Below are 26,731 nucleotides of genomic sequence, written 5' to 3' on the forward strand. Positions count from 1 at the left end.
CAATGCAAGGCTAGAATGTATATGTAAATCCGTGCCTCGCACGTGAAATAAATGTCTTTAAAAATCACAACCTCCCGTTGCAAAGACCACGAAAAAGATACGAAGGAACGATTATAATCGTTGGTCAATATTTGACATACCGTTTGGTCAATTCAAATGTTTAACCAGCACGGCTTGGAAAAGTACATAGAAAAGAGATACACGCATTAAAAAGAAGACACGTCGTCCATACAGTCCAATGTGTAGAACCACTGTGATCAACACTGGTGATTCAACCTATCAAATCTGAGGATAAAATTGAGCAGGATAAGGCAAGCCTGGTGCCGCGGTCGGAGCTTGCGCGTGAAATGCAGTCGCTGGTGTGTGCCATGTGGCACGTTTCGCGACGGTATTCGATGTGTCGGGTGGGAAAGCGCTTTCCCAAGTTCTCTTTAATCCCATTATAGCGGCCGGATTGAGAGGAGTAGCCTGAACGAGAGGCGTCAACAGGCCGTGTGGTGTAGGTGCCCGTAAAATTGGGATTCGAGAGGGAACGTTGAAGAGCAAGAAAGGCGCCGGCGCAGGTGGTTGAGCGTGAAGCGCTGCAGCAGCCGCAGCGGCTGCAGCTGCAGCTGGAGGTGCCATTGCATAGGCGGGAATCTGATGTTGAGGATTCGGTCCAGGTAGAGCGAGCGTCTTAGTTGTAGCTGAAGAAGTTGGGGAAGCAGGAGTGGTAGAGGTAGGTGGTGGATTCGAGGCTAGAGCCATTAACCAAAAATCTTGATTTCGTATTGCCTGCGCTTGAGCCTGAGCTTGAGCTTGAGCTTGAGCCTGCGCCTGTGCTTGGGCTTGAGCCTGTACTAACGCGTGAATATCCCAAAGGGGAGGTTGCGCCGTCGGTACCGGTACCGGTGTCGGCGGAGGCGGATGTGTCAAAGTTGCGGGAGATTGTGTGGTCAACGTACCGGGTGATAGTAGAGCCTTGGTTGACGGTGGAGTTACTGCACCTGTCAATACCAGATTCATATCGTCCCCACTGCACTGGAACACTTCGATGTACCGTTGCTTTTTGCCGTATATCATGTACCGATGATGTCGTTGTGACGCGCATGCGTATGCTGAACTTTCGCTGTCCATTTGAATAAATGCTTCGCCAGAAGGTTGACCCTGAACAGGCAAAGGTTAATGCATATTGGTTAATGATTTGCAAAATATCGAACGTGATTATGACACAGCGATAACACGTGTACATACTTGAGCGTTGTAAACCATATGAACACCCTGGTAGACGATGTTCTTGGAATGCTCACCCATGAACTCGAGAATGTGTTCTACTAGAGCTTCGTACGGAAGTCCACGTAATCTAACGCAATCTTTACGCGTACCGGAGGTGATAATGTGTTGTGGAAGTATCGGAGGGAGTTGTGGAATGGGTGGTGTTGGAAGTACGACTTGTTTCGGGTCAATTGCCCTATTCAAGACCTGCAAGTCAGAAAATCAATATGTATGTGCGTAACATCTATTTTTACTCCATTCGTTCTTACGCTACTTTTCCACCCGCATCACCGTGCGCATGTACACACCTGTTGCACCTCAGCGATCGTACTTCGAAAAAGTTCAATGTATCGGCTTCCAATGCAATCTCTGTGTTTACTTAAAGCCTTCACAGCATCCTCTTCTTTTGCAAAAAGGACAAACGCGTCTCCAGTCGCCCTACCATCTGGCTTTTTCACAAATAAAACCCCATCTTCACCGTCTAATACATGGCAAGGCTTTTGCCCTGACAAAAAGAAGTCCAACTGTAAAAAGTAATGTATATGCAAAATGAGGACAAACATCACAATGATACACATGGAAAAGAACACTTTCTTTTTTATTTTCTTTGATACACACCACTTGTTTAGCAACACAGTCATATGGCAAGCCTCTCATTCTAACAATGACTTGAGCTCCCCTTGATAAAAATGCATGAGCTTCACCACTGGTTCCTCCAGCAACACCTACAAAATCCTCTCCAGATGCCTTGTACACTTCTATATACCTTCCTCCCATATGATGTTTATGTCTCTTTAATGCCATGTCTCTGTGTTCTTTATTAACAAACCGTACTAATGCTTCTCCGTTACGTCTTCCCATAGGACTTAAACACAGAGCTACACCACCCCTATGAAAGAATAATATTTTTGTAATAAAAGTCAATGTACTGCTTACACGGTTGTAGGTTATTATATATCAAATAAGTGACAAGAATTGCAATAATACACATGACTACTCTTCTGATCCTGGGGATCATTGGTATATTTTTATAGCATATAAGATTCATGACCCTAGATAATACTTATCATTGCACAAACATGACATAAATAAGCAAGAAAATGTTTTAAAATGTTGTTTACTACCTCTTATAAAGTAAACACTACTATTTCAATAATTTTGCTTGTTTATTAGAAAGAACTGATAATACAATTAGCTAAATAAACCTGCTTTTAGATTAGATGTAAATCTTTACCTTTTCTACATGGATCCAAGTGGCTTGTGTACAAATACCATAACAGTTATTACAATGAGTTTTGTACAATTTTTAACTATTACTTCAAAATTCACAAATTTCACTTACTTGGCAACATTTAGGCCACGAAAAAATTTTGCTATGTCCTGGTCAGATGATTGCCAAGGAAGACCTCTAGCTCTTACAACACAGCCATTGTCAACTTCTTCATCTTTTGAGCTAAGAAAGAACATCATAAGATTATTAAAATAAATTCTAGAAAGTATCACAAAACAAAATATAATTAAATGATAACTTACCATATACCAGGTTCTAAAACAATATTAACTACTTCAGGAGTTTGGAAGATATGACCTGTAATAAAAATAATACAAACTGTAAATGGAAATCCAAATATATATATTGAAGTAAAGAACTGAAAGCATTGCGATAGCACTTCTAACGATAGAAAACAGGATAAAACCGCGTTTAATCTTCGGGGTCGATGTCGCCTGTGCCTTGATTATAACCAATGACTCAGATCGATCCAAAAAAACGATAACAAAATAACTCGTGATGATTTGAATCCTTCACAATTCCTCGGTAAAATAAATTTTCGTACAACGTAAAATAAGTTATCAATGGAAACATTCCAAAATCAATTCACGCGCGAAAAGTATAACCATCTTTCCGGTGTCCCCATATTGTGTCGCATACGCATTTCCTTTGTAATCATACACCAACGAGTTTGTCTCCGATTTCTTATACCCGAGCAAAATGCTTCGTTTCGATTTGCCTACTCGGTGCAACGTGTGTCAGCACACCTTTCAAAGAATTTTCATGCCTTGTGAACTGAAACTTTTCTTTCGTTATTATTTCAATTCCCCCCTGAAACATTCGTTGAAATTGTAACGCCATAAAGGAACAAAATATTATTCAAATATGATTATACGAACGACATGGTAAGTATAAAGTTTTCCCAAAAAATTACAAGATACGTCAAACTATACGAATCCATTTTCAATAACAAACGTGAGAAACTTGTTTTAAAACATTTCTTGCTTATTGTTGTACGCTACTGATACACTTGTTACAATGACACGCGCGCGCGTACGAGATTGAAAATTAAAATTATTCCAAGTTGAGCACAGCTGTGATAAGAAGTATATTATGGCCGTCACTGCTTATAGCATTACACAGCTTGACCCGTACTCATAAACCATGAACACACATAAGGGACCCGTGCACAGACCTAAGATGTACACCACTCTGTCTCTTTTTTCATTCCGTCCTTTTATTTTCTCTTTTTGTCCCCTTCGCATTTGCTGTTGCTCGCCTTTCTTCGTTTATGTGCAACGGTAAAGCGTGGCTAGGTAAAGTTTGAAATGGAAAAATTTCCAACGGAAATATTTGAAAGTTAAACACCATGTTTTCTTTTTCTTTTACTAAAGTTTTTATGCATTCAACGACAGTTGTTAAATTGAAAATATTACCACGATGAAAGAGCGTTAAGGTTATTCCGAACCTAATAGAATTCCAAATTCATATCAATTTGTATGCCACTGCATATTTCTCCATAATTGTAATCGTCACTGAAAAATAACCGAGCTTTCCTTAATGTCGAGATACACGGAATATTTTTTTGTACGCGGTATGACATATTATGAAAAGAACTCGTGGTTCTTCGAAAAATATCGCCTTGAACAATTCGTGGCCTTGTTTGTTATGGATAAAAAAAAGGAAAGACTCATACAGTCTAGCCACGTGCCTGTCGAAAACGATCTTCAAGAACAGGATTGGATGAATTTCGAATTCCGTATCTGTACGCACACATTCAATTTCGGTGTGTAATCGAAAATCGAAGTGATCACAAGTAGGTAAACTACGTTCATTGATTGCGAACAGTACAAAACCTTTATACGTTTGACTGTGTGCTACAGCCTGCCGAAGATAGGAATATGTATCGTACTCGTGAACCTTAATCTTCGTCGAGAAATAATTAAAGACCAGTTTTTTCGTTTCGTCCGATAGACTGGCTCGTTAGAAAAAAAAAAGGGAAAAGTGTCGCTATCGGTAATAAAAATAGATTAGATATCGCTTCTTTCTTTTTCGTTACAAGGTTTACGCTGCACTCAAAGCTCGAAAAATCCATAAGGATTTGCTATTCGACCACTTACCATCCTTAATCATTCTCTGTATCACGCAGATCATGTCTTGTATCTCCTTCACATGATAATCATTCTCGGTGTCCGATGGTAGACCAAAATCTGATATTTCGCCAGTCAAGGACATATCTCTATGTATATATGAAGTTATAATAATTCGTGCATCGATACCGTAACACGAAATGTCTAGCTCAATAATCATTAGACCTTTACGTAAGCGCGCAAGGTGTATTAAGATATCGAGCGAGTCCAAACATTATCGGACCCATTATCGCCCGTGAAAATTATAATTTAACCACAAGTCTTCGTTTAATTCTGGTCTGCATTTTCAAGACGATTCAGATTAGACAAAAATACAATATACCAGCGATAAGATGTAGGCTTTTTATGGAAATAACAATTTTGTAAGTTCATGAAAAAGAATATCAAGATGGAAGAGTCGTAGTCGTGGACAGAAGATGAGTAGCTAAAATACTGAGAAATCGAACGAACTTGTTACGTGCGTAATTATCCATATATCTCGTTTAGTCGTCAGGCTGTTACCAATATCTCCACCAACATGACCTTTAATCCGTGTTCCGCGCATGATAAGACTGCGTTGGTTACTTGGTGGGACTTTCTTAAGTCATTCGATTGATACTAGTAGTACATTTCGATTTCGTTTGTTTTCTACCGCTTTTCATCTTATGTTTAAAAAATTGAAGATAAATGCAGGTGTTTAACCAACGCGATAATTTTGATAAGATGTTTTACAGTAAAAATCAATATTATTTATAGCTTGTCTACGAAGTTCAAAGACTTCTATGAGTGTCATAAATGTTTCATAAATAAGGAATAAAAGGTTATAGCGACCCAAAACATTTAGATAATACTTGGTGCTTCCGGACCATTCAATCATGTGCTTATTTTCAATTTAAACGTTTCAAAAAATTAACGACTCAAATAAGGTTAAATCAGAACGTTGATCGATCTTGACACGACACTGGCACCGATCGATACTTGTGTATATTGTATCCCGCGAGCCACAGGTGGTTTTGTTTTATTAACGACAGGCACACCGTGCACACAACACACGGCCGGTATAAAGTAGAACGATTATAATACCGTAGTCTTAGCTCGAGCTTAATATCGAGGTTGGATTAGATTCACGGCAGGTAAAAAAAATTTCCCCTTTTAAAGTAAATCTCACCTACAGATACGTACACGATTTCTTCACCGTTCTTGCAAATGCAAGAGGATACCTGGGAAGAAAAAAAAAAACTAAACCAATGTACGTATACATAAACGCGAAACTGAAATTTTTTTCCATCATTCCTAAGGAAAGGAAAATATATAATGAGACGTATTACGTGTATACATATGCATGATTGGTAATATCGCCATACGAAAAAGGTATAAAAACATTCATACGCGTCAGAAATTGGTCAGGAAATGTTTTTCCATTTACATATATAATAAGTTTCATAATATCGAATACCTGTTCTACGTAAACAAGAAACCTCTTTTCAAAATACATCCTCAACTAAATAAAAAGTAGCGTGCAACGAAACGAAATCAAACAGGTCCACAAATAGACATATCAACGCATGCATATGCCAAGAATAAGGAAAACATACCTCGAGTTTAGATTACAATTTGTGTTTAAGAAAACTGTGAGATCAAGAAAGTTTCTCGTCTTGCAACACACGTCGTGTAAAGAAACAAATTATTAACCACTTTCACACGTTGCAGAAAAGACTGGTCCGTGAAAATTAAACTGAAAACAGCACAATCGATAATGTGATTTATGTTTTGTTGTGTTCGAATATATATATGGGCCCCTCAAGAGCGCAATTACACGATACGCACATCCTCCACTCGCTTGCAGACTGACTTTGCAGCGGCTAGTCGTCGGGTTCGTCGAATATGTTGGATTCGACTTCTGTCGCGCCGCCTAACGGCCGCACGCCTTGGAATTCTCGTTTCGACCATAGTCGTCGCCTTAAGGCAATCATACGGTATCGAAAACTAAACTTTCAACTTTGAACGGGGAACGTCGCGCGCGTGACGACCAAACGAGTATCGAAATCCTGACTACGTAATTATTCACCGAAATGTTCATGGTATTTAATTATTTATATGCCTTTTCAAATTTTTTTTTAGTAACTTTTTTATAGTAAAAAAATTATCGGAATCTTTCTGTACCCTGACTCCTCGGAAGAAGGAGTAATATGACACTTTTAACGATCCTACATCTGTTTCTTGCCGGGCACATTGAACAGAAATACTATGACGCTTTACCGTGCACTTATTGAGTTGTAGAGATAACGAATGCCGTAAAAATTGTGCAATATCAATAATATTTAGAAAAGGATACATTCCAGCATCTCCTGCACTCCAAACGTCGAGAGTTCTCCATGGGTTGAGTAACAAGCAACGAATTCCTTGCGAAGGTCGTGAAAAAGGGTATAATGTTCCGGCAGGTCGATGTCTTTGTTGCAAGCCTCTGGATGCAAGCATTGTCTCATCGGCGCCTGGCCGTCTACGACGAAACGTGGTGCGGAACCGGACGTCACGCACGACATGGAAGACCACCATGCTTCGAACTTTCATTAAAAATGAAACTTTTTTTTCGAACGTTTTGGCTCATATAAATTTGGAAAAAGTTACATTCATATTCGATGTCTCTTTTATTGTTTATCAACTACACATACAAAGTGGAATTGTACACGTTTGACTCCCGTATTTTAAAGAACTGGAAACATTTTTAAATCTTCCCGATAAAAGCAGAATTACCTGTTCGATAGCTTGTTCCAGAGAAATCCCGTGTTCTCGAACTGTTCTTTCAGTTAACGCTGGAGCATGTGCCAACGCTGCTTCGCTGATGACTCCGCTACTTCCGGCAACCGCCGGATTGTCGCTACCGGTTCCAGGCGTACGGCTTTCGTCCATTACCATCGGTCGTACAATATACTGTTGCCTTCCCAGCACCTGAAAAAATCGTGTTTAGAAAATACCAATCAATCGAAAATTTTAGACACTTTTCGTTAAAAATTTTCATAACATCGAATAAAGAACGAATTATTTAACGTAAAATATTTTACGTAATACGTCACGTAATTGACTACAGGTTAGCAGATAATTTAACACTATCTGCTTTTGCTACTTACTGTACAGATTTAAAAAGGTAGCGATACTGGTTGTATCGTTCATTCGAAGATAGGTAATCTATCGTATCGATAATACAGGGCAATAATCTTAATACTAGACGCGGGCCCCTGTAACCATGCAACGTGTCACGCACAACTCCTGAACCGAGCCGGTTGCATACACGCAGGGGCTATGCAATGAAACGTACGACGTACGTCAGTTGCCAGCATTTGTCTAACGTTTTCACTTTTACTACCAAAGAATACTTTACCGAACTACAATTTCTGACGTAACAGCGACAAATTACAGTCTTGGCAACATACTACACCGCTTTTTTCGCCTTTCCTTACATAAGTATATAGAACCAAACCCTAAATCATCTACATATCAGGACACATAATGATTATATTCCATGTGAATGTTCACCAAGTAGTCATCTAGAAAATGTTGCATGCCGCAACGCGAAGCTACTTTCTCTAAGGATTAATTTGATGCTTGTTACAACAAGTAGATGTCTTTATCTCCTGTTCGTGAAACTTAATTATACATTAGCCGCGTTATTATCCCGTTGCAACGTAACGATATCATTCGAAACTATCGATACGAATAATCGATCACGGTTTTCAACGCTCTACAGTATTCAGTCGGAAGATAGAATTTTCTTTTTCTGTTTCTTTTTAAATCAACCGATCGATCCATTCCGCCTTTGTCCACTTATGTAAAAGCCCCGCAGGCGTCCTGTAACGGAGTATAAGATTATCCAAATGAGTTTAAAAATCGCATACTACGCGTCTTCATAAATACACCGTGAATCTTTAATTATGACTGGGAATTTAGAGTAATTACTCGGAACACGCGAAAATACACGAATGACGGAAAGACTCGGAACGAGGAAAAACGAAACGAAATAATAACGCATCGCAAACAATCAATTTCAACGATCTACTCCTGGCAGTCGTTGCGTCTCGAACTTTTACCGGGTTTCGAATGCGGATAGAAAGTAACCGCGGCTAGAAATGAAAACTTCTTCGTTGAAACGGATTTCTCAACTTGAGATCACAAAGACATCGAAACGTTTCGAGTCAAGTACACTTTTCGCAAGACAGTCGTTTGTACAAGGTGTCTCCCCGCGAAACAACGCTACTCTCTCAAACTTTTTTACAGCGTACAGCTATGAAGAACAGAATTTCAGGAAAAATATAGGAAATGTAAAGAAATGCTTTCTCAAGATGCTATCGTTGAAAACGATTTACTAAGAACGATAACAATAATGAAAATTATACAAAACGTCATACTTTCAAACGTTATACTTTCACGCAATTTCTCTCCACGTCAAAACGTTATGATACGTGAAATTTATAGCCGTGTTTTTTCCTTTCAGTTTTTTACACAAAAGGAAATTACACTTTTTCGCTAAGACCTCGGGGAGGCCTAGGCGTTCTTTCGCCTCGAGGACACCGTGTGCGTACAATATTAAAATGTATCGCGAGTTCAAGCTCGTCGAGGCGAGTTTATCGGTGTCTAACGCTACGTAAATACATATTCGTGGATGTCACACGGTACAGAGACGTGCAAGAAACTTAATAAGCAGGTTCTTTGATGCGGGGTTAACAGATCAAGGTAGTTCGGTGCCAAGCATGCCACCAGCTTATCTTCGTCGACAGAGCGATAAGACTCCGTGGCATAACTCGCGACATAAACGATCCAATATTACAATTACGTAAACGTTAATCATTAGCTGCTAATTATTCGCTTCAATCGTGTCGCATCGAGGATTAAAGGTATCTCTCGTTCAATAGAGATAAGAGTTTTTCTTTCCCGAGTTAGAGAAGATCCATCCGTTAAATATTCAACACGACCAACGTATTAATCTCTACTGTCGTTCGAAAGAATCTTTTTTCATATTTCTGTGTATTCTACGGTTTAACCGTTCGTGAGGAAAATAATACCTATTCAAACACCATTTCCCAACACCAGGTAGAAAATTGTGGCTACCTGTCTCACCTGAATATTACACCACTTCAGAACGGTGCGGACAAAATTTCATGAATTTTCAAATATACGCAAGCAACTTACTTACATACATGAATATTCACGCTTTACTAGTGACGCGCGTATGCAAATCACCTTTTCCTATTCCTATTCAGAAATTCCACTATTGCTCGTCCAAGTGCACAGATCTCCCGATTAGGCGATTGTGTGTACGAGATTCGATAACGAGATTCAACATCTTTGAACGAAGATTAAGGAAGCACCGATAAGGTTTCTAAGATTAGAAACTGTCCTCAAAGGAGGAATACAACCAGGTCTGATCAAGGCACTGCCCTGTCGGAGTCCGTCAAGGACGATAGTAACCTCCAACAAGGTGTGAAGAGATTCTTGTTCGTTCTTGTATATTTTACGAGGTCGAGATAGCATACTGTCCCGTCGATTTCTCTAAGGTCGAGATTACTACTGCGAGGATTCGCCGGGTACCTGAGAAATTGGAGTAGGTCTCTAGGTAGAAGCAAATTCGGGGGTAATGAATGGTTTCGAAAGCTACCCTCACGTTTCAACGAGCCTTTGTCGGTTCATAGAACTCGTCGAAACGGTATCCCTTCAAGGAATACTCGAAAGTTTTACGAGGTATTAACGATGACGATAAAACGCTAATTTATGAGATATTAACAATCTCGGAGCAGGTGTGTAATTGTAAACGGCACGAAACGTGGAAAAGTGAAGTGTCGAGATTTTCATGGGCGAAGATGAAAGTTGTAAAAACTGATTTGCAATATTCATCTGGTGAAATTTCTTTTTTATCGAATGAGCAAAATAGACGCTATGAATTCGTCGTAATTCAAGCGTATGATAAACAACGAAGAAAGTCTGTTGTTTGAGAAGGAAATGGCGGTTTTTTTTTACAGGAAGAAGGAAGAATAAAGAAGATAGGAAAATCGTGCATTAAGGTGTGACAATCCTGAACGTCTGTCTTACGCGTTGCCGCAAGGGCAACGCGAACGTAAAACGCGATTCGAAGCGAATTCATAAATTGCAAATCTGACGAGTCGCAGCGCAAATACAAGACAACCAATGACCACAGGAATGATATTTGCCGGGAGGAGGGATACGCGAGGGTCAAAGGTCGTGAGTTGCGTCGCGTATAGGAACTGTCTTGTCCTCGTCGAGGACAACGACAAACGAAACCGGCCAGGAAAATTCGTTGCAAAAATTCCTCGAAAACAAACGCTTCGAGGAAACTGCCAACGAAAGCTTCATAAAATCCTGCGTTTCTTTTTTCAAACGAATACATCGTCGTTCCTTTATTACTCCAATATTGAGAGATACTTAAAAAGTCCATCGAAACGACAAGAAAGAGAATGAAAATTAAAAGCAATTTCAATTTAAACCTAAGCATACATATGTAAGCGTCAGTTTCTATCGACGAGCGCAAAATGGTTAAGCGGTGACCCAATAAGATATCGCGTTGCTGAATCAATATTAAAAAAAGAACCTACTTGCTTGTATCTGTAAGAAACAATTACCTCTCGTAGCTTTGTGTATCGTTATTAAAAAAAAAAGAAGAACAACACGATGAAATTGTTTCGAGCAATTTGCACACGTGAAGGGTTAAGCGAGATAGTTATTTCAATTCGAAATAACGACAGCCGAGAGAGGGAGATTTCAACGTCTGCCTCCTGAAATCTTTTCCCACAGAATACATTAAGTGTTAGCGGTATTTGTGAGACTGCAACGGGAGAACGGCGAAAAAGAGGGAAGCGAGGAGGAGCAGCAGCAGCAGCAGCAGGAGGGAAGAGAAAAGGTTCGAAATGGTGGACCGGAATGGGGCGGTCGGACGCGAATAATAGGCTGCACGCGTAATATCCCAGACCCAGGAAACCGAAGAAAATGGTTAAGAAAAAGAAGAAAAAAAAGAATCGCGTAATTGGATAGTCGTAGCGAGTGTTTGCAGAGCCGAGCAAACATTCTGAACGTTCGTAAAGATGAGCAAACGCAATTGAAATCTCGTTTCGAATTTTGCTCGTGGAACTTTTCGTTCTTTTTTTTTACGTTTGAGTAGTAGGTATATATACCACAGGTAGAGCTATTCTCATGTACAATTTAAACAAATGCATTCGATAACCGGCACACGGAAATACACGGCAAAGGGTCAAGCCTATAGATTGACGTCGCTCATTAGAGTTCGACTTGAACGATCGACTTTAAACGCCGGAAACGAATCACAATGGGCCGAGTTGTGCAAGCATTCTCTAAACGAATCACGAACCGATCAAATTCAACGTATAGGTATTATATATGTAGTTCCATTGGAAGAATTCAATTTTGTTATTTTCTTCTACGTGACTTATTTTTTATCTAGAAATTAAAGTATGATACATGAAATAATTAAATTGTGAAAAAAATTGTCGACGAATTCGTGGAATATTCTGTACTAAATAGATAATCGAGCAGAAGTCGCTTAAATCGATTTTAATTTGAGAGAGAGAGAAAGAGAGAGAAGCGGCAACGTTTCATCACCGAAAGTCGGTTTTATATCAAAGGCAATTTAGCGGGGCCGCAAAACTATCGCGGCCGAGAAGAGGATTTACAAGTATTTCACCTGGGGAGTCGGTTTTTAAGCGGTTCAACGCGACGCTCGAAATTACAGGCATTACACACGGCTCCGACGTTTTTGTTTGCCGAAGTAAAACCACACGCTGGCTGTTTCGCGTCCTGGCTACGCCGAGCGCAATCTTGCTTTCCAACGCGTAAGTCAACGTCCTCTCTTTTCACACGGCTGAAGAACGTATTCGCGAATCTTTCGTGAAACTCATCGGGAGGAAGAAGACTCTGGCCTGTATAGATGTACGTATATACTACATGTATTCGTAACGTTCGTGCGAAAACACGTAGAGGAAACTGGAAGTTTTGTAACGCGACGAGAAAGAAATCGATACAGGTAGACAGGCGTATGTAATATGTATTTATCGAGGTATCTGATTTGTGTCTATGAACGTTTTCCAATGCTTCACAGACACCGTATTATATCTAACACCGTTGCGATCTCGGTGGAAACGAGAAGAAAAATTTCCACGATCCACCCAGAATGCGGTGATTGGAAACTTTCGTTTCGAGGGGGCTTTCCCTATCCTACGCGAATCTTTCGATACACTTTCACCAAAAAAAACCAGTCCGTTTAAACTTGAAATATTTCGTCTTCTTAAAGATGTGAGAAATTTTTGATAGAACTTGTTATTAAGTTTCCTCGAACAAGGTAAACGTACGATTCCCAGAAATTGCCCAAATAAAATTCTCTGCATTAAGAAATCGCCAACCGACGAGATATGTCTACTACTTTATCCCGTAGACATCTTTCTCGTAAAAAATTTCATTCTCATATGCTGCTCTGAGAAACTCCGTTAGATACAATCTACCATCGTTCAATTTCACATTATCAATTTCCCTGACGGAGTTAATTACCAATTTTTCTAGAAACCACTTCGGCAATATATCAAACAACAGATTCCTCCTGAAAATATGTAAAACAGTAGATCCCGCTTAAGAATTCGTTGAACCTGTTACATACGGTGTCGCATTTAGATAACATTTCTCGTGAAACCGAGCTGATAGTAGAACGGTAATAACGACTATTAACGTTCGACTTAATATTTACGTCAATTAACACGAATACTGCTCGCTCATCGTTGCCTGTGATACACGTAGGTGCAGGTCGATGTTGAAAACGGAACGACTCGAATCGTTCGATCTGCCGATGAATAATATTATAAGTGCATGAACATGATAGTAACAATAGTTACACGTGTACCTACAAGCAAAGAGACAGAATGTGTAGTATGGCTGTCGGATTTCCTTGAGGCCCTTGCAAAGCGAGAGGAGCTCACCGGCGGCCATTGTCCTCGATCGAGCTCGATCGGAGATAGTCAGGTATGTGACTCGAGGGGAAAAAGGAAACGACCGTCCAGCTGGAACTCGGGCGCACTCGTGCAAGGCGATTCACAACAAAGAATAAAGAAAACTAGGCGCACCTGTTGCCGCGCCGGATGCTACACGATTTCTCGAATTCGCCACGGGAAAATTCGAGTTTGCTCGGAATCGAAACGAACCCAATCGATAACTTCGAATAGGTGAAGTATAATACAGATCGGTCGAATGAACGGAGGCGAAATGTGCATAAATAAGCGAGAAGATTCACGAAGCGGAAAATTACAGGGATTTTCCTGTCGAACGACATTTAGAAACTTTTTCGGACAGCTTTTTTCTTTGGGAAGGATAAGATTCAATAAAAGTTTCTATTATGTACAGAATTTGTCGATTATAGTTGTTTAAACATGATAATAAGAAAGAAAGGTTGAATGTTAGTATTCTGTTGAATTTTGATTTTTATCGAAGCGAAGTTAACCTTAAAAATTTACTAGAATGAATTTTTCAACAATGTTTACAATCTACGTTTCACATTTTCCTTGGAATTGTATTTTGTAACGTTAAATCGCAGTCTAACTAAAATTCACGTTTTATATAACGTTGAAATGTATAAAATTCGAGTAATTAACGTTAAAGAAGCGCGTTTGAACAGGAAGCGTAGTTTCCCGGCATCGTAATATGGGAGAACTAATGAGAAACGGAGTCCATAGCGCCAGATAATCTCGATGGCAAAGCTGGAGGTGATGGACGACCTTTCGAGGGCGCGACGCTCCGCCCCCACCGGATAATTCGAGAAACAATGGCAGCCGCAGACGTGCACAAGCATTGTAGCGGTGGCAGTGAAACACGTAAGGAAGTTTGACAGTGGTTCAGGAAACTTTCGTGAAAGTTGAATGATGTATCGGTGATTTTCAGCGTCGTGGCACTCTTGATACGATTAATAAAACGTTAACAAATCCGATCGATGTAAAAAAGAAAAGGAGAATACCACCGTACGATGATTAACAAACTCGATGGAAGTCGAAGAATATTCGTGAAAGAAAAAGAGAAAGAAAGAAAAAATCACAGCATATGTGAATGGATATTATTGAACGGTAAAACGTTGAATAAATTTCATAGAACTGTATCGTGCATGGAAACCGTACACAGGAAACGGGAGTGACACGAATCCGTGAATCACTTAACATTAATTTTCCATCGAGCAATTCTCTAACTCGAGAGCGGCATTTATTCTTATTCTCTCCGAGCTTTACCTTGTTCTGTAGCACATCGATGAGCACGTAAACGAGAAGCGTGATCTCCTCTTCGTCGGAACCGAGAGCATTACCCTGGAGACCGGCGGTCGCCACGTAAAGGGCAACCAGGTGAGTAGGTCCCCTCGCAGCTCCCGTAGTCTGCATCGTGCCAGGGTTTCTACCTCCTCACGTCCCTTCTTCCACGTCCCCGTTTCCTCAGAGCACACTACTCACACTACTTCTGGGTCAATGTACACCTCAACTCTCCGTATACTCAAAAGTGGCACACTTTTCCACCCAAAGTGGACACGGACCACGACGCGCAAGCCGTGTCCTGGACGTTTACAAAACAGCCACCTGGAAGAGGAATCTCTTCACACGTTTATCTTCACCGAGACACGTTCACAGACTATCGGTCATATCCTTCAGCGACATGTTGTTTTATTTATTGCGCGCTTCCCATTTGAGGTTAAGGATCGACCGACCGTTAATCCAAAATCGCCAATATCAACGGGTCTATAAAACAACACGATCTCTCTCTCTCTCTCTCTTTCGCGCACAGCACACGTTCGCCCCAGGTCTTTTATTGACGACGATAACACACAACCTGGAACGATGATTTTTTTCGCGAACGGGCCGACACAGCCGCGGGAGGATATCGTGTTTGCGCGGTTTTCTATCGACGGACCGCCGTCGCGAGTGGCAAGGTATCGTGCAACACTGGCCAACCCCGACCGTTGCGCGCACACGTCGTCGTTGCCTCACCTGGCGACTGCGCATCGAACCCGTCGCTCGTTGGCTAGACCCTCTTGGCTCGTTCCCGTGCCGCGCGCACGGTATACTGGCGCGACAAGGACGGTAAACGTGGCTCGCTCTATCGTCCTGACGAGGACAGATATAGGTGGCGTTAAAAAACGCGGAAACTGCACGATAACGGCACGGAGGAACGCGTTTAAATTCGAGAAACTTCTAAACCAGCCCGTATATACTGAAAACCAATTTATCCCTCTATTGTTAGAAGATTATTTCGTGTTTGTTTGGAAATATTGCCTGTCCCCGTTGGCCCGGTTTATAACTTTGCCCACGAGCAGCACAGAACGCAACAACACGCAGTCAGCCCAGGTTAAAGAGGCGAAGGGAAAGGCAGGTCAAAGCAGCGACGCACTGGCCAGGTGCGCAGACATTCCACTCGTCTTGCGGTACGCTCACCCCGCTCTACCCGACCGCGATTATTTTCCACCTGGAGCGCCACGTTTACTCCTTCATGGCGGACGAACGAACGAACGAGTTCGATAGATCGAACTGGCGCGCGGCGCCGGCCAACGGATAGTCCCTCCCGCGTATGAATGAATTTTCAAGGGAGGAGGTGAAGCTGTTGCGGCCCACCGATGCGTACGTCGTTCGTTTTGCCTTCGACAGAGTAGGAAAACATCAGGTGTAATACGTGTTGTAGTCCGCCAGTCGAGGACAGCCACGATTCGGTAATCGGGAGGAACAAAAATGGCGGCTACCTTGCGCTCTTCTTCCGACTATAAGGAGGCTCTAACAGATCGCAGGTACGTATACCGTCGCCTGTGCCCTCGATTCAATGCTCCCTCCATAATGTGATCACGGCCTTGATAACACGCGTACACGAACACGTCTTACTTCACAGTTGAAGTTCCTCCTTTTTTTTCTTCTTCTTCTTTTTTTTCGTTTATTCTTTTCTGCGTTATTTTTGGAATTGTTTTTGTGCATTTCTGAAAATGTCACTACGGTATATCGTGTATATATAAATAGCGAAAGATGCTTGGATCGATATCCTGATTAGGTTAGATTTGCCGTTCGTTGGAAATATAGCAAAATTACCATATCCAAACAAAATTTTGCTTATCCATCGAATACAAGTATTTAAGAATAACAAAACATATATAATAATATGTACTCCGATAGATCGGATAATACGGTTTCACTTGTTTAATGAAACTTGCCGTACGATTAAAATTCGAGGTTGCAAATCTTTGCTTCGTGTAAGTAGGTATATACGTGTATGTTGAATATTATATACAGTTTACGTTAAATCGACTTAGGAAGGAGAGCGAAGGAAAGCTTAGCGAGCAACAGGTTGGCACGATCACCGCGGGGCGGGGAAACAGGAGAATGAGAAGAGCTATGTATAGACAGAGAAGCAGAAAACGGGAAAGCAATCGTCGTTGGATTTGGTAGGAATATCCGTGAAGCGAAATGCTTAGCGCTACGTAAGAGCGACGATGTAGTGACAGGGAGACCGGATTGGTCGGTCACCTGTTGCCTGCCAACTGTGATTGGTTGAGCTCGACAGCGCGTAACGACGGCCAGAGGAGGACAAGTGCATCGTTCACTGGTCTATGATGGACCAAGATCGAAAATGGACATTGTAAGGATACAGATTTCGTATATTTATATGCATATATTTATAGATTCACATGTATCTATATATATACACATATATAATGTATTATTCGTCCTTCCTTACGATCGATTCGACCACGTCGCGATTACGAAATACATGTTTACCGTTTTTATAGGTCCGTCGATCCTTATATTGTAAAACGTTCATCCGGAAACCACGACTATATTACTTCAACGTTGATTTACGATTCAGTTGCATCGAGTTTCGATTAATCTTTATTACCGGTAAAGTTGAAATAGAAACGTACACTTAATGATACGATAAACCCGTAAAATCGAAGGAAAATCTAATTAACGTTGGAAACGTGAATTGTGGAAACGAAGAAGTAGTATAAGGACGAAATGTCCTCGCGACAGGTGTACGAGGGCCACAAACGGCGTCGAGAAACGCGCGAGACCAAAGTCTATACGCTTGAGGAGCAAAGTCTACGTCGACGAAGGAAGAAAAGCCGGTTTACGATATCGGACTCTGAACCTTTCGTGTCATATCGAGATCCTATACCAGCGTGAACGCCACGCCGCTATAAAATAGACGCTAATCCTAAGTGCCCTGTGTACATACCTGCATACGTAAGAACGATTTATTCCGATTGGGGCATCTTTTTTGCGCGAGGATAATTAGAACCGAGGGTAGACATTTATACAAGGTTCAACTCATTATTCACAAAAGGAAGTGTAGATAAATCTCACGGTTAATAAGATGAAATAAAAGTAATAACTTTTTCTCGAAATACCTTCGTTTATAATAGCCTATTTTTTCCTTCTTTTTTTTTCTGATTTTCTGGTAAATTATAAAATTCCTAATGAAAATGTACGAAATAGAAAAAGATATAGCATTCTTTAATCGTCTAATGTTTTTTTCTTTTCCGCCTTTCGTGAAAGAAGCGAAGGCGGAAGAGGACGATACAAAAGGGAGAACTTCCTCGAGTTAGAAACACCTGTCAAACACCTGCGACTCGGGGGATCCCAAAGTCAATCCTGTAATACTTGAAGCTTGAAATCGTCGCGAAGAGGATTATGGTTCTGCGATTCAAAGTTTATCCAATACGCAATAACCGTAGGAAAAAGGACAAATTTTTCTTACCAATCGATGTAATTATATGTACATTATCGACGATGTCACTGTATAACTTAACCTACTGACGTTGAGAAGCGTGAAATTAATCTATCACTCCGATGCATTTTATAATCTCGCTTGTGGAATAACTTCGTAGCCACGTTCACGATTTTATCGACGTAACGCCAATGCAGAATAGGTGAAACAGAATCTAAGTTAGAATATTATGCATTTAAGGGATGTGCGCACATGCACGTTCAACAGACAACTCGGAATCTCCATCGTTCAGGTCGGAAAAAAAGGAACGATCGATTTTTCTTCTACCACCTGGAAATATTTCGAACGGTATAAATAAGTAGCTAGGCTGGTCGTACTTCAACGATGAACAATCCATTTTGGATGCTCTTTCACGATAGAAGGATGGGGAACGGATTCACCGTTGCGCAGAACTTTCTCTCCGACGTGGATTATATTCGTGCCTTTCGTATACACGCAGATATACAGCCAAATGTAACTTTCGAACCGTCACAAATCACGACGACGGTCCTTCCGTCGTCAATATCCTTCCTTCCTACCTTACTCGAATTGCGACGTCACCTCGAAGCAAAATAAAGAGACTCGTCCAAACAGAGATGATCGACTCCTACGGTGTTTAATTTAGAGCACAGCTTTTTTTCGTTCGTTCGATTGAAAAGAGACTAAACGCGAGAAAAAAGATTTCTAATGCAAAAAAAGGAAAAGAAAAAAATAGAAGAAAGAAAGAAAAGACAGCCGTGAAGGAAGAGAGTACCATCACGATAGAGGAAGGACACGAAAGGAAGGCGAGAGAGAAAAAGACAAGCTGGTCGCTGACCCGCTCGGAACGTTGACTCCATGTAGTCAGTCCCCTCTTTATATTTTCTTCCATCCCACTTGCACCATCTTGCTGTACCTTCGATTATAGCCACGAATTACCTTACCTTACTTTACTTTGCGTTACTTTACCACGTCCGCCTTTCTTTATCCGCGGTTGCAACCACTATATTCTTGGACTTGACGTCCTATGGACAATTCCCTTCTTGCTTTCCCGTTCTTTTCTATTCCTAGTTAAATCAATTTTTTTCTGTTTTATGTCGCTTTGAATCTCGATTGGAAGGCATTGAAATACATAGACGACACGGTAGCGGTTACTTAGTTACAAGACAGTCGGATGTTCTCATTTGCTCTTTATAAGATATTCATTTGTGATTCTGTAACTTCATTCTTACGAGACATATACACATGTATATTATAGGTATATAGGCAGCTCCTCAATATGTGCTACCGTGCTGCAGCACGCTAAAATATTTCGGAGATGGTTGATATTATAATTTTCGTTTTGTTGTAATAACGAAGACATTCTTTCCTTCTTTCCTGCTGTTATGTTCGCAGCCAAATGAAAATTGTCAAGCCGATTTAATAATTTAAGACTGCAACACGTTCAGTGTAAAATCTACTGTTGAATTTAACAATTAAATTTAACGTTAAACAACGTTATGTCATTAACAATCGCGATTTGATAGGTGTGATTAGTGTTGGACAAGTACCGTTAGAATGATCGTCTGTAAGATTCAAGACCTTTTTGGTAACGGTACATATTCGCTTTGCAGTCAATTCTGTTTTTCGACCATCGAAAATGATCATCGTTTAATTGTCATTATCAAAAGCTTTTCGTGTCGATGATGGTTCCGCAAAAACTTGTCTGGCCGTTCCCTCTCCAACTGTTTTTTTTCCTCCACCATCATTGTCGGTCACCACCTCCTTCGTCCAGCCCCACAAACCATACGATGGGAATTCGGCTAATCCCGCCATGTGACTTCATTATTCTCATTGTTATGGCGAATCCCTTTCAAGCGGAGGTCTGAAAAATTAGTTTTTTGCAAATCGATGAAAATAAAAGGTACGTCGATAAGAATGTAAATTGATTATCGACATTCTGAATGGTAACAATAGCGAAAGTGAAATTTAACATATGAGAATAAAAGAACGAATGTACATGTTTATTTATTAACATTCACAATGTTTCTATACATGTTTATATACGTAAATATATTTCCCATAATTTGACTGCGGAAAATGCGCATAAAAAATTTGTGAAACAATTTGGTAATGTTTTAAAAATTCACCTATTTTCGGTACAATATTATCAAATAGTATTATGTAATCAGGAAGTACGATACTATTGTTATTATTATAATTATGATCAAGCCATTGCGTTGGATTTGCAAAGAACATGTCTGCTTCGTCTACATAATTTATATCGCCTTCGAAATTAGGTTCACAAGTTAGTATTTTGATAGGTACGTTTACATGTAAATGACTGTACAGAGGAGTTGCATGACAAGGAGTCAAAAATAATATGTTAGTTGTATTATCAGCATTAACAATTTCGTTATGTAGAATATTCATTACGTCTAGCGATCCGCGTTGATGTATTACGCTAAAATAAAGGCCAGGTAACACATTAGTTATCATTAACAATCCTATAAAAATTTTCCTTGCCCTTTTTGTAAACTTAACATTTAAGGGAAATGTACAAGAGGTACATATGTATATACACATTGGTAAAAGAGGTAATAAAAATCGAAATTCCTTATGAGATAACAAGGAATAAACACAAACTGTCCAAACTATGACAATTAACAGAATTGCCTGATGGTATAAACGACTTGGATGTTTCATTATTTGCCAAATACATAATACAAACACAATATAATAACATCCTAGAAGCACTGGTAATCCACAGAAAATATACCATAATAAATGTTGTGTTCCATACAAATCTCCAATTTTGTAAAGTACATTTACACGAAAAAACTCCCAAGGGGAAATAACTAACATACCATAGCAATAACTGTCTAGTAATATTGAGCTTAAGCAACAAATAATACATATGATACTGTACTGACATATTAATGTCAGCTTATTTTGTGAACTTGTACATAAGTGATAAAGACATAAAGGTAACCATACAATAGTAGCAGTAGGTCTTATCATACATAGAAACCCAATAATCCATAGATACTTTGTACTTGCAACATTGCTATCATGCCATGGAAATATTGACAAAGCTGTCATAGTACATGTTGTTTCTACAGTATTAATTAATGTACGTGTAGCACAATAATACCAATACCAATTTATGCATAAACTATACAATGTCCACTTGTTTTTAGTCCACTCATAAAATTTGTATTCTCCATAAGCACTGATAATTGCTTGAAGAATTCGAGGTAATGTTGTTAAGATTATTACATGATCTAATGTTACAAATGCCAATAGTTGATAGATAACAGATATCAAAAATGGATACATATAATTGCGAATTTTCTCTATCCACTCCCATGTAAGATATCCATATCCAAATGCTAAACGATGTGCAACTTCCAATGATTGCCAGTATTCATCTGGTACATGAGTAGTTTGTACTACGAATACGGAAATTAACCTCCATAGTAGCAAGCCAATAAATACTTTCTTCTTTTTAGACAAATACATTTGTTATATTTCAAAATAATTCACTAGAAATTAGTATACTTTTAAAACCTATCGAAAATATATACATATATTTATATTAAACGATCTATACGAAACAAAGAACAGAGACATGAACGAAATTTTAGGTTAACTTTTTGTAAAGAACTTTTCATTTTATCATAAGTCACTATTTTACGTTCATTTGTTTTTTCACAATGATTCGTTCATTTTAATTAATACTTCCTTGATAATTGTAAAAAATTGAACTTGTAATAAAATAATTTGCAAATATTTAATACAATGCAAGAAGGGTAAATTATTAATCTTCTGTTCAATTAGGCAAAAATTTAATGTATTACTATTAGCAAAAGAAATGCATATACATTTCAATATTTAATTTTATATTTGAATAATAACGAAAAATATTATGTATTTTGTTTTGATAAATGCATTTTATACGTGATATTCAAAGAACAAAATACAGAATAGTATCGAGTAATCGATACAGATGGCGCTTTCTTAGACCTGTACCATTTTGTGAAATCGATTAGTTGAGTGCTCTACGTAGCGATATTTCTTTGAACAAGTGAACTAAAGTCGATAGCATCGTTACGAGAGGTGGTCGATAACCGATCGTGCATCGTTCTTTTCGAAACGAGAAATTGAAGTTCGATATCTGTAAAATAATTCGTGAAACGCCGCTTTGAAATATCGGAATCTTCGCGGTAAATTTGTTATCGCCTCGTAACTATAGAGAGAAGAGAATGCGTAAAAAGGATTATGCATCTCTGAAAACAGTTGCATTTTAAATTATGCAACGAAAATCCTCCATTTTGATGAGAAACAAACCCTATGAAGTATTATAACTACGAGAAATATTAAGTATGTATATTTTAATACTTCGAAGATAAGACGTGCCGGTACCTTTATACTTTGATTTACAATTATGGAAAGTAAATCAGTAACATTGCCTAACAGCGGAAAATCTTCTGCAACGGACGATTCCAAAAGTGAAATGCAACTGGTACTCGCTAAAATGATGGAAGAAAAGCATACTTATACTTACAAGAAATTAGTAGTACCTATGTCAATGAGAAGTATTTATTGGAAATTCTTTGGATTCCCAGCTACAGATGATGGTGATATTCTTACAAAAGTGAAAATTGTTTGCATATTATGCAAAACTCAAATTGCATATAATCGTAATACTAGCAATTTGCGTATGCATTTGCAAAATAAACATGCTCAAGAACTGTTAGAACTAGAAGCAACTAATCTTCCACGAAGGCAGGTACTTTCACAAGAAACAAAAGAAAGAAGAGCACAAAAAAAGTTATTAAAAGCAGGTTTAACTTCTGCACAGCATATTTATACTACTAATGCTGACGGTACTGTTCAAATAGATGGAGACATTCAATTTGTGACTGATCCAAATATAAGTTTATCTAACATCGAAGATGATATCACAATTGGTCAACCATTGAGAGTTATGATTAAAAGTGGTTCTAATATTGGAAGCAATAGCCAAAATGTGGCCTTTCTTATGCCAGAGGATAATTCTATGAACCAATCAAGTATTGATGGAAAGACTGTATCTGATGCTATAGCTGAATTTATTATAATGGACTTACAACTACCAGAGGTGGTAGAAGGACGAGGCTTTCAAAGACTAGTTGCAACTTTACGTTCACCTTGTGAAATTCCTAGTAAAAATAAATTAGAAGAAGAAATAATACCAAAGATTTATGATACCTTTCGTGAATCAGTGGCTACATCTCTATCTTGTATTACAAGTGAAGTAGGTTTGACCATTGAAGAGTGGAGATCAAATTCTGATGAAAGATTTATTACTATTTCTGTATATTATCAAAACTCTGGTGAACCAGTGTTAGAATGTAAAGTGTTAAGTACAATTCATGCTCCTTTGGATTGGGAGGAACCTCAGTGGGGTAATACCATCGATTCTTTGTTACTTGATTGGGACCTAAAAATAGAAAGGATAACTGCAGTTGTAATAGCCACATCTAGGACAGAATTATTGGCTGCTTTAACAACTCGAGGATTAACATTAGTTCCTTGTTTACTTTATACCTTGCAAGTGTGTGCTCAAGCTTGTTTTGAAAGTTCAGAAGTTGCTATCATATTATCAAAATGCAGAGCTGCTATTGGAGCTATTATAAGTCATCCAGCTGCATCTGCAGCATTAGCTATGCAAGAACAATTGTTGGAAGTAAGTAAAAAAATTTATTGTAAGTCATTCATTAAAAAATTGTGCTAACACATAGTTTTAAAGTGTATTTGATATTATTATAGCTGGAAGAAAACACCATGTTAATGGACTATCCACCTGTATGGACATCAACATACAACATGCTAGAACAGATAGTTTTACGTCGTAATATTGTCACATCAATTTTAGAAAGCATGGAAGGTGTTGATCAAGAAGTAGTTGATTTAACAAATGATCAATGGAAGATTGTAGAGGATCTTGTGAATGTCCTTGAACCATTTAAAGTTACTATTATGACTCTTAGTGAGGAAAAAATGCCATTAATATCTTTACTAAAACCATTACTTTGGCAACTTGTATCTTCTCATCTCAAAATAAAAGAAACTGATAGTGATAAAGCAAAGTCTTTCAAAGAATCTTTATCTGATATGCTTTGTGATAGGTATGCAGATTATAATGTTACTCTTTTACTTCAAATTGCAACAACTTTAGATCCAAGGTAATTATAGATTATTATTAGGATAACTTCTTTTTTAAATGAATACAAATACAATTAATATTATGTTATAAATTAGATTTAAACAGTTGCCATATGCTACTGAAGAAGATAAAAACTCAGTTGCAACTGACATAAAGGACATGTTAACAAAATTAATACAAGAAGAATCTTGTGATACTATAAATATCAAAGTTGAGGATGATCCTCCAAATAAAAAAAGTCGTTTATCAGGTAAATATTACAAATTTCAATGTTTTAAATTTGAAAACTGAATGGATATATTTTAATTACATACAGGTATGGAACTTTTACTTGGAGGTTTATGTTCAATGAAAAGTGGAATGCCTGCAGAAGAAAAAGCTGACCTTGAACTTGTACAATATCATTCTGAATCCACTGCACCACTTGATTATTGTCCTCTTCAATGGTGGGCTAAAATTTCTGCAAAGTGCCCAAATTTGGGAAAATTAGCTTGTAAATACAATTGTGTACCTGCATGTTGTGCACCACCCTCTAGAATTCCAGCAGAAGTGCAAGTTTTGTATGACACAAGGCGAGCGGCTTTACCTCCTCACTTGATAGACAAATTACTTTTTCTTCATGGTAATCATACTGTATGAAGATAACTTTAAATTCCACTGACTTATTTTAAGGTATTATTTTCTGATCTGTGAAACAGTCTATCAAAACATTGATAGTTTTTACACAATGTAAGTTTAAACTGAAGTCTCTAGGTAGATTTGAACAAAATAATAAACTAAGCCAATCACTGTTAATATGCTTCATATTAATTTAAAGATCGACATCCATATTTGTAAAAATTGTACAAAATTTTACATTTTATTTTTGTAAAATGTTAACACAATTGTAAAAAACTATCTTACAACAATACTTTTTATATTGTATATAAAGTGAAATATTCTTAAAATACTTCAAAAAATTTATTGCTATTGCACATTACATCTGTAACATATATTTGAACATTATTTTTAAAAACCTTAGAGTAAAAAAATTATACAGTTAAACTATTTAAAGTATTTTACTTTAACTATAACTGTATCCTTGTCATAAACAAAGTAAAAGTATTTACACAAATTTTAAGAAGGATATTTCTTCGTTATTTTATTTCTTCTGCTTGTTATGATTAAAATTGCTGCATTCCTTTGTTTGTTGTAATTTTTAATTTTAAATATTGACTAGGAGAGGCTGAATTGACTTTGAATCCATGTTGAGCTTTCATAGAATCTTGGATCTGCGATTCTAAGAGATGCTCTCTTATAAAAGTAGTAGTATAAAACTGCAACTTCAATATAACTTTATATGAGAAAACTGAAAAATATTATATACATCAAATTTAACTAACTATGTTACCTCCTTTATGTAATGAGTAAAGAATATGAAAATCTTTAGTCCAATAACATTTGTGAGATGATGACCTATGTGCTTTAATGTCCCATGTATGTAGACTAATGCTTAATATCATGTATGTGATACATAATATTAATGTTACACGAAATTTTGTGTATAATAATTGTATTAATCCTATCTGTACAGAAGTGATAAATTTTTTACAATATTTAAAAATTAATTAAACTTTGGTTATTATTTTTAAACTAGTTACCTGAAAAATATAAGTAGAAAAGAAATTAACTAGAAGAATTGTGATAGTTATGATAAGACAAACATCTTGAACCCTTAAAAACAATAATTCAGTAAAATAAGAATATACATTTATGTATGTAGCATAGTAAAGTAAAAACATCACGTACACATAGAGAATCAATAAATTAATTGGATTCTGTCGAGAAAAACTTGTAAATGAATTAACAAAAATATCAAAAAGTAATATTAAATATTGTACAATTATAGTCACTAAATATTTATTGGTACTTGATGTACTCATTTGTTACGGAAAATAATTCACTAATAACTAATAATTCCAAAAATCACAATTCTTTCTGTGACCGTATCGTTATATTCCGACAGTTTCTATGGCAACGTAATTCATATATCATGTTGTTTAAGAAAAGCGATTGACACTCTTTTCTAATAAAAAAGTAATTAAAAATGCAATATCTTGTATACATACATTTTTTATTTCTTAT

General features: G+C 38.1%; 4 protein-coding genes across 5 annotated transcripts in view; 1 reads left to right on the forward strand and 3 right to left on the reverse strand.

Annotated features, from left to right (window-relative positions):
- LOC108578432 (RNA-binding protein fusilli) overlaps nucleotides 1-15,449 on the reverse strand; it is a 23,904-nt gene extending 8,455 nt beyond the window's left edge. Inside the window, exons 1-10 of one of the 2 annotated variants that reach the window (XM_017941772.1) lie at nucleotides 14,934-15,449; nucleotides 7,408-7,602; nucleotides 6,989-7,217; nucleotides 4,645-4,734; nucleotides 2,788-2,842; nucleotides 2,597-2,707; nucleotides 1,873-2,143; nucleotides 1,563-1,778; nucleotides 1,234-1,461; nucleotides 945-1,146 (exon numbers count right to left, since the gene is read on the reverse strand). In XM_017941772.1, the coding sequence (XP_017797261.1) occupies nucleotides 945-1,146; nucleotides 1,234-1,461; nucleotides 1,563-1,778; nucleotides 1,873-2,143; nucleotides 2,597-2,707; nucleotides 2,788-2,842; nucleotides 4,645-4,734; nucleotides 6,989-7,217; nucleotides 7,408-7,602; nucleotides 14,934-15,080 (1,744 nt within the window). In that variant the 5' untranslated portion in view covers nucleotides 15,081-15,449. Of the gene's footprint in view, nucleotides 1-279; nucleotides 1,147-1,233; nucleotides 1,462-1,562; nucleotides 1,779-1,872; nucleotides 2,144-2,596; nucleotides 2,708-2,787; nucleotides 2,843-4,644; nucleotides 4,735-6,988; nucleotides 7,218-7,407; nucleotides 7,603-14,933 lie in introns of those variants that run through there. The other variant, XM_017941771.1, reaches the window with a different exon arrangement.
- A 4,996-nt stretch (nucleotides 15,450-20,445) lies between these two features.
- On the reverse strand, nucleotides 20,446-21,918 carry LOC108577503 (GPI mannosyltransferase 3). Its single transcript, XM_017940666.1, has one exon. The coding sequence runs from the start codon at nucleotides 21,916-21,918 to the stop codon at nucleotides 20,446-20,448; it is 1,473 nt and encodes a 490-aa protein (XP_017796155.1).
- Nucleotides 21,919-22,843: 925 nt separating this feature from the next.
- LOC108578398 (zinc finger BED domain-containing protein 1-like) lies at nucleotides 22,844-25,246 on the forward strand. The gene is made up of 4 exons (XM_017941722.1): nucleotides 22,844-24,127; nucleotides 24,211-24,626; nucleotides 24,703-24,857; nucleotides 24,924-25,246. The coding sequence occupies exons 1-4, from the start codon at nucleotides 22,844-22,846 to the stop codon at nucleotides 25,244-25,246; spliced, it is 2,178 nt and encodes a 725-aa protein (XP_017797211.1).
- Nucleotides 25,247-25,784: 538 nt separating this feature from the next.
- LOC108578414 (transmembrane protein 138) lies at nucleotides 25,785-26,529 on the reverse strand. Its single transcript, XM_017941738.1, has 4 exons — nucleotides 26,396-26,529; nucleotides 26,248-26,320; nucleotides 25,998-26,172; nucleotides 25,785-25,929 (listed from the first exon to the last, which is right to left on the reverse strand). The coding sequence occupies exons 1-4, from the start codon at nucleotides 26,527-26,529 to the stop codon at nucleotides 25,823-25,825; spliced, it is 489 nt and encodes a 162-aa protein (XP_017797227.1). The 3' UTR covers nucleotides 25,785-25,822.
- Nucleotides 26,530-26,731: the final 202 nt, after the last annotated feature.

The sequence above is a fragment of the Habropoda laboriosa genome, unplaced genomic scaffold, assembly GCF_001263275.1.
Source record: "Habropoda laboriosa isolate 0110345459 unplaced genomic scaffold, ASM126327v1 scaffold5, whole genome shotgun sequence".
NCBI classification, from domain to species: Eukaryota; Metazoa; Arthropoda; class Insecta; order Hymenoptera; family Apidae; genus Habropoda; species Habropoda laboriosa.

Excerpts from the sequence above, each read along its gene's own strand:
- LOC108577503 (XM_017940666.1), bottom strand. The coding sequence starts at position 21,918 with ATGTATTTGTCTAAAAAGAAGAAAGTATTTATTGGCTTGCTACTATGG.
- LOC108578398 (XM_017941722.1), top strand. The coding sequence starts at position 22,844 with ATGGAAAGTAAATCAGTAACATTGCCTAACAGCGGAAAATCTTCTGCA. Across the intron at positions 24,128-24,210 it reads TGCAAGAACAATTGTTGGAA|CTGGAAGAAAACACCATGTT; the intron begins GTAAGTAAAAAA and ends ATATTATTATAG. Across the intron at positions 24,858-24,923 it reads TAAAAAAAGTCGTTTATCAG|GTATGGAACTTTTACTTGGA; the intron begins GTAAATATTACA and ends AATTACATACAG.
- LOC108578414 (XM_017941738.1), bottom strand. The coding sequence starts at position 26,529 with ATGAGTACATCAAGTACCAATAAATATTTAGTGACTATAATTGTACAA. Across the intron at positions 26,321-26,395 it reads AATTTATTGATTCTCTATGT|GGTTCAAGATGTTTGTCTTA; the intron begins GTACGTGATGTT and ends ATTGTTTTTAAG. Across the intron at positions 26,173-26,247 it reads TTTCTACTTATATTTTTCAG|ATAGGATTAATACAATTATT; the intron begins GTAACTAGTTTA and ends ACTTCTGTACAG.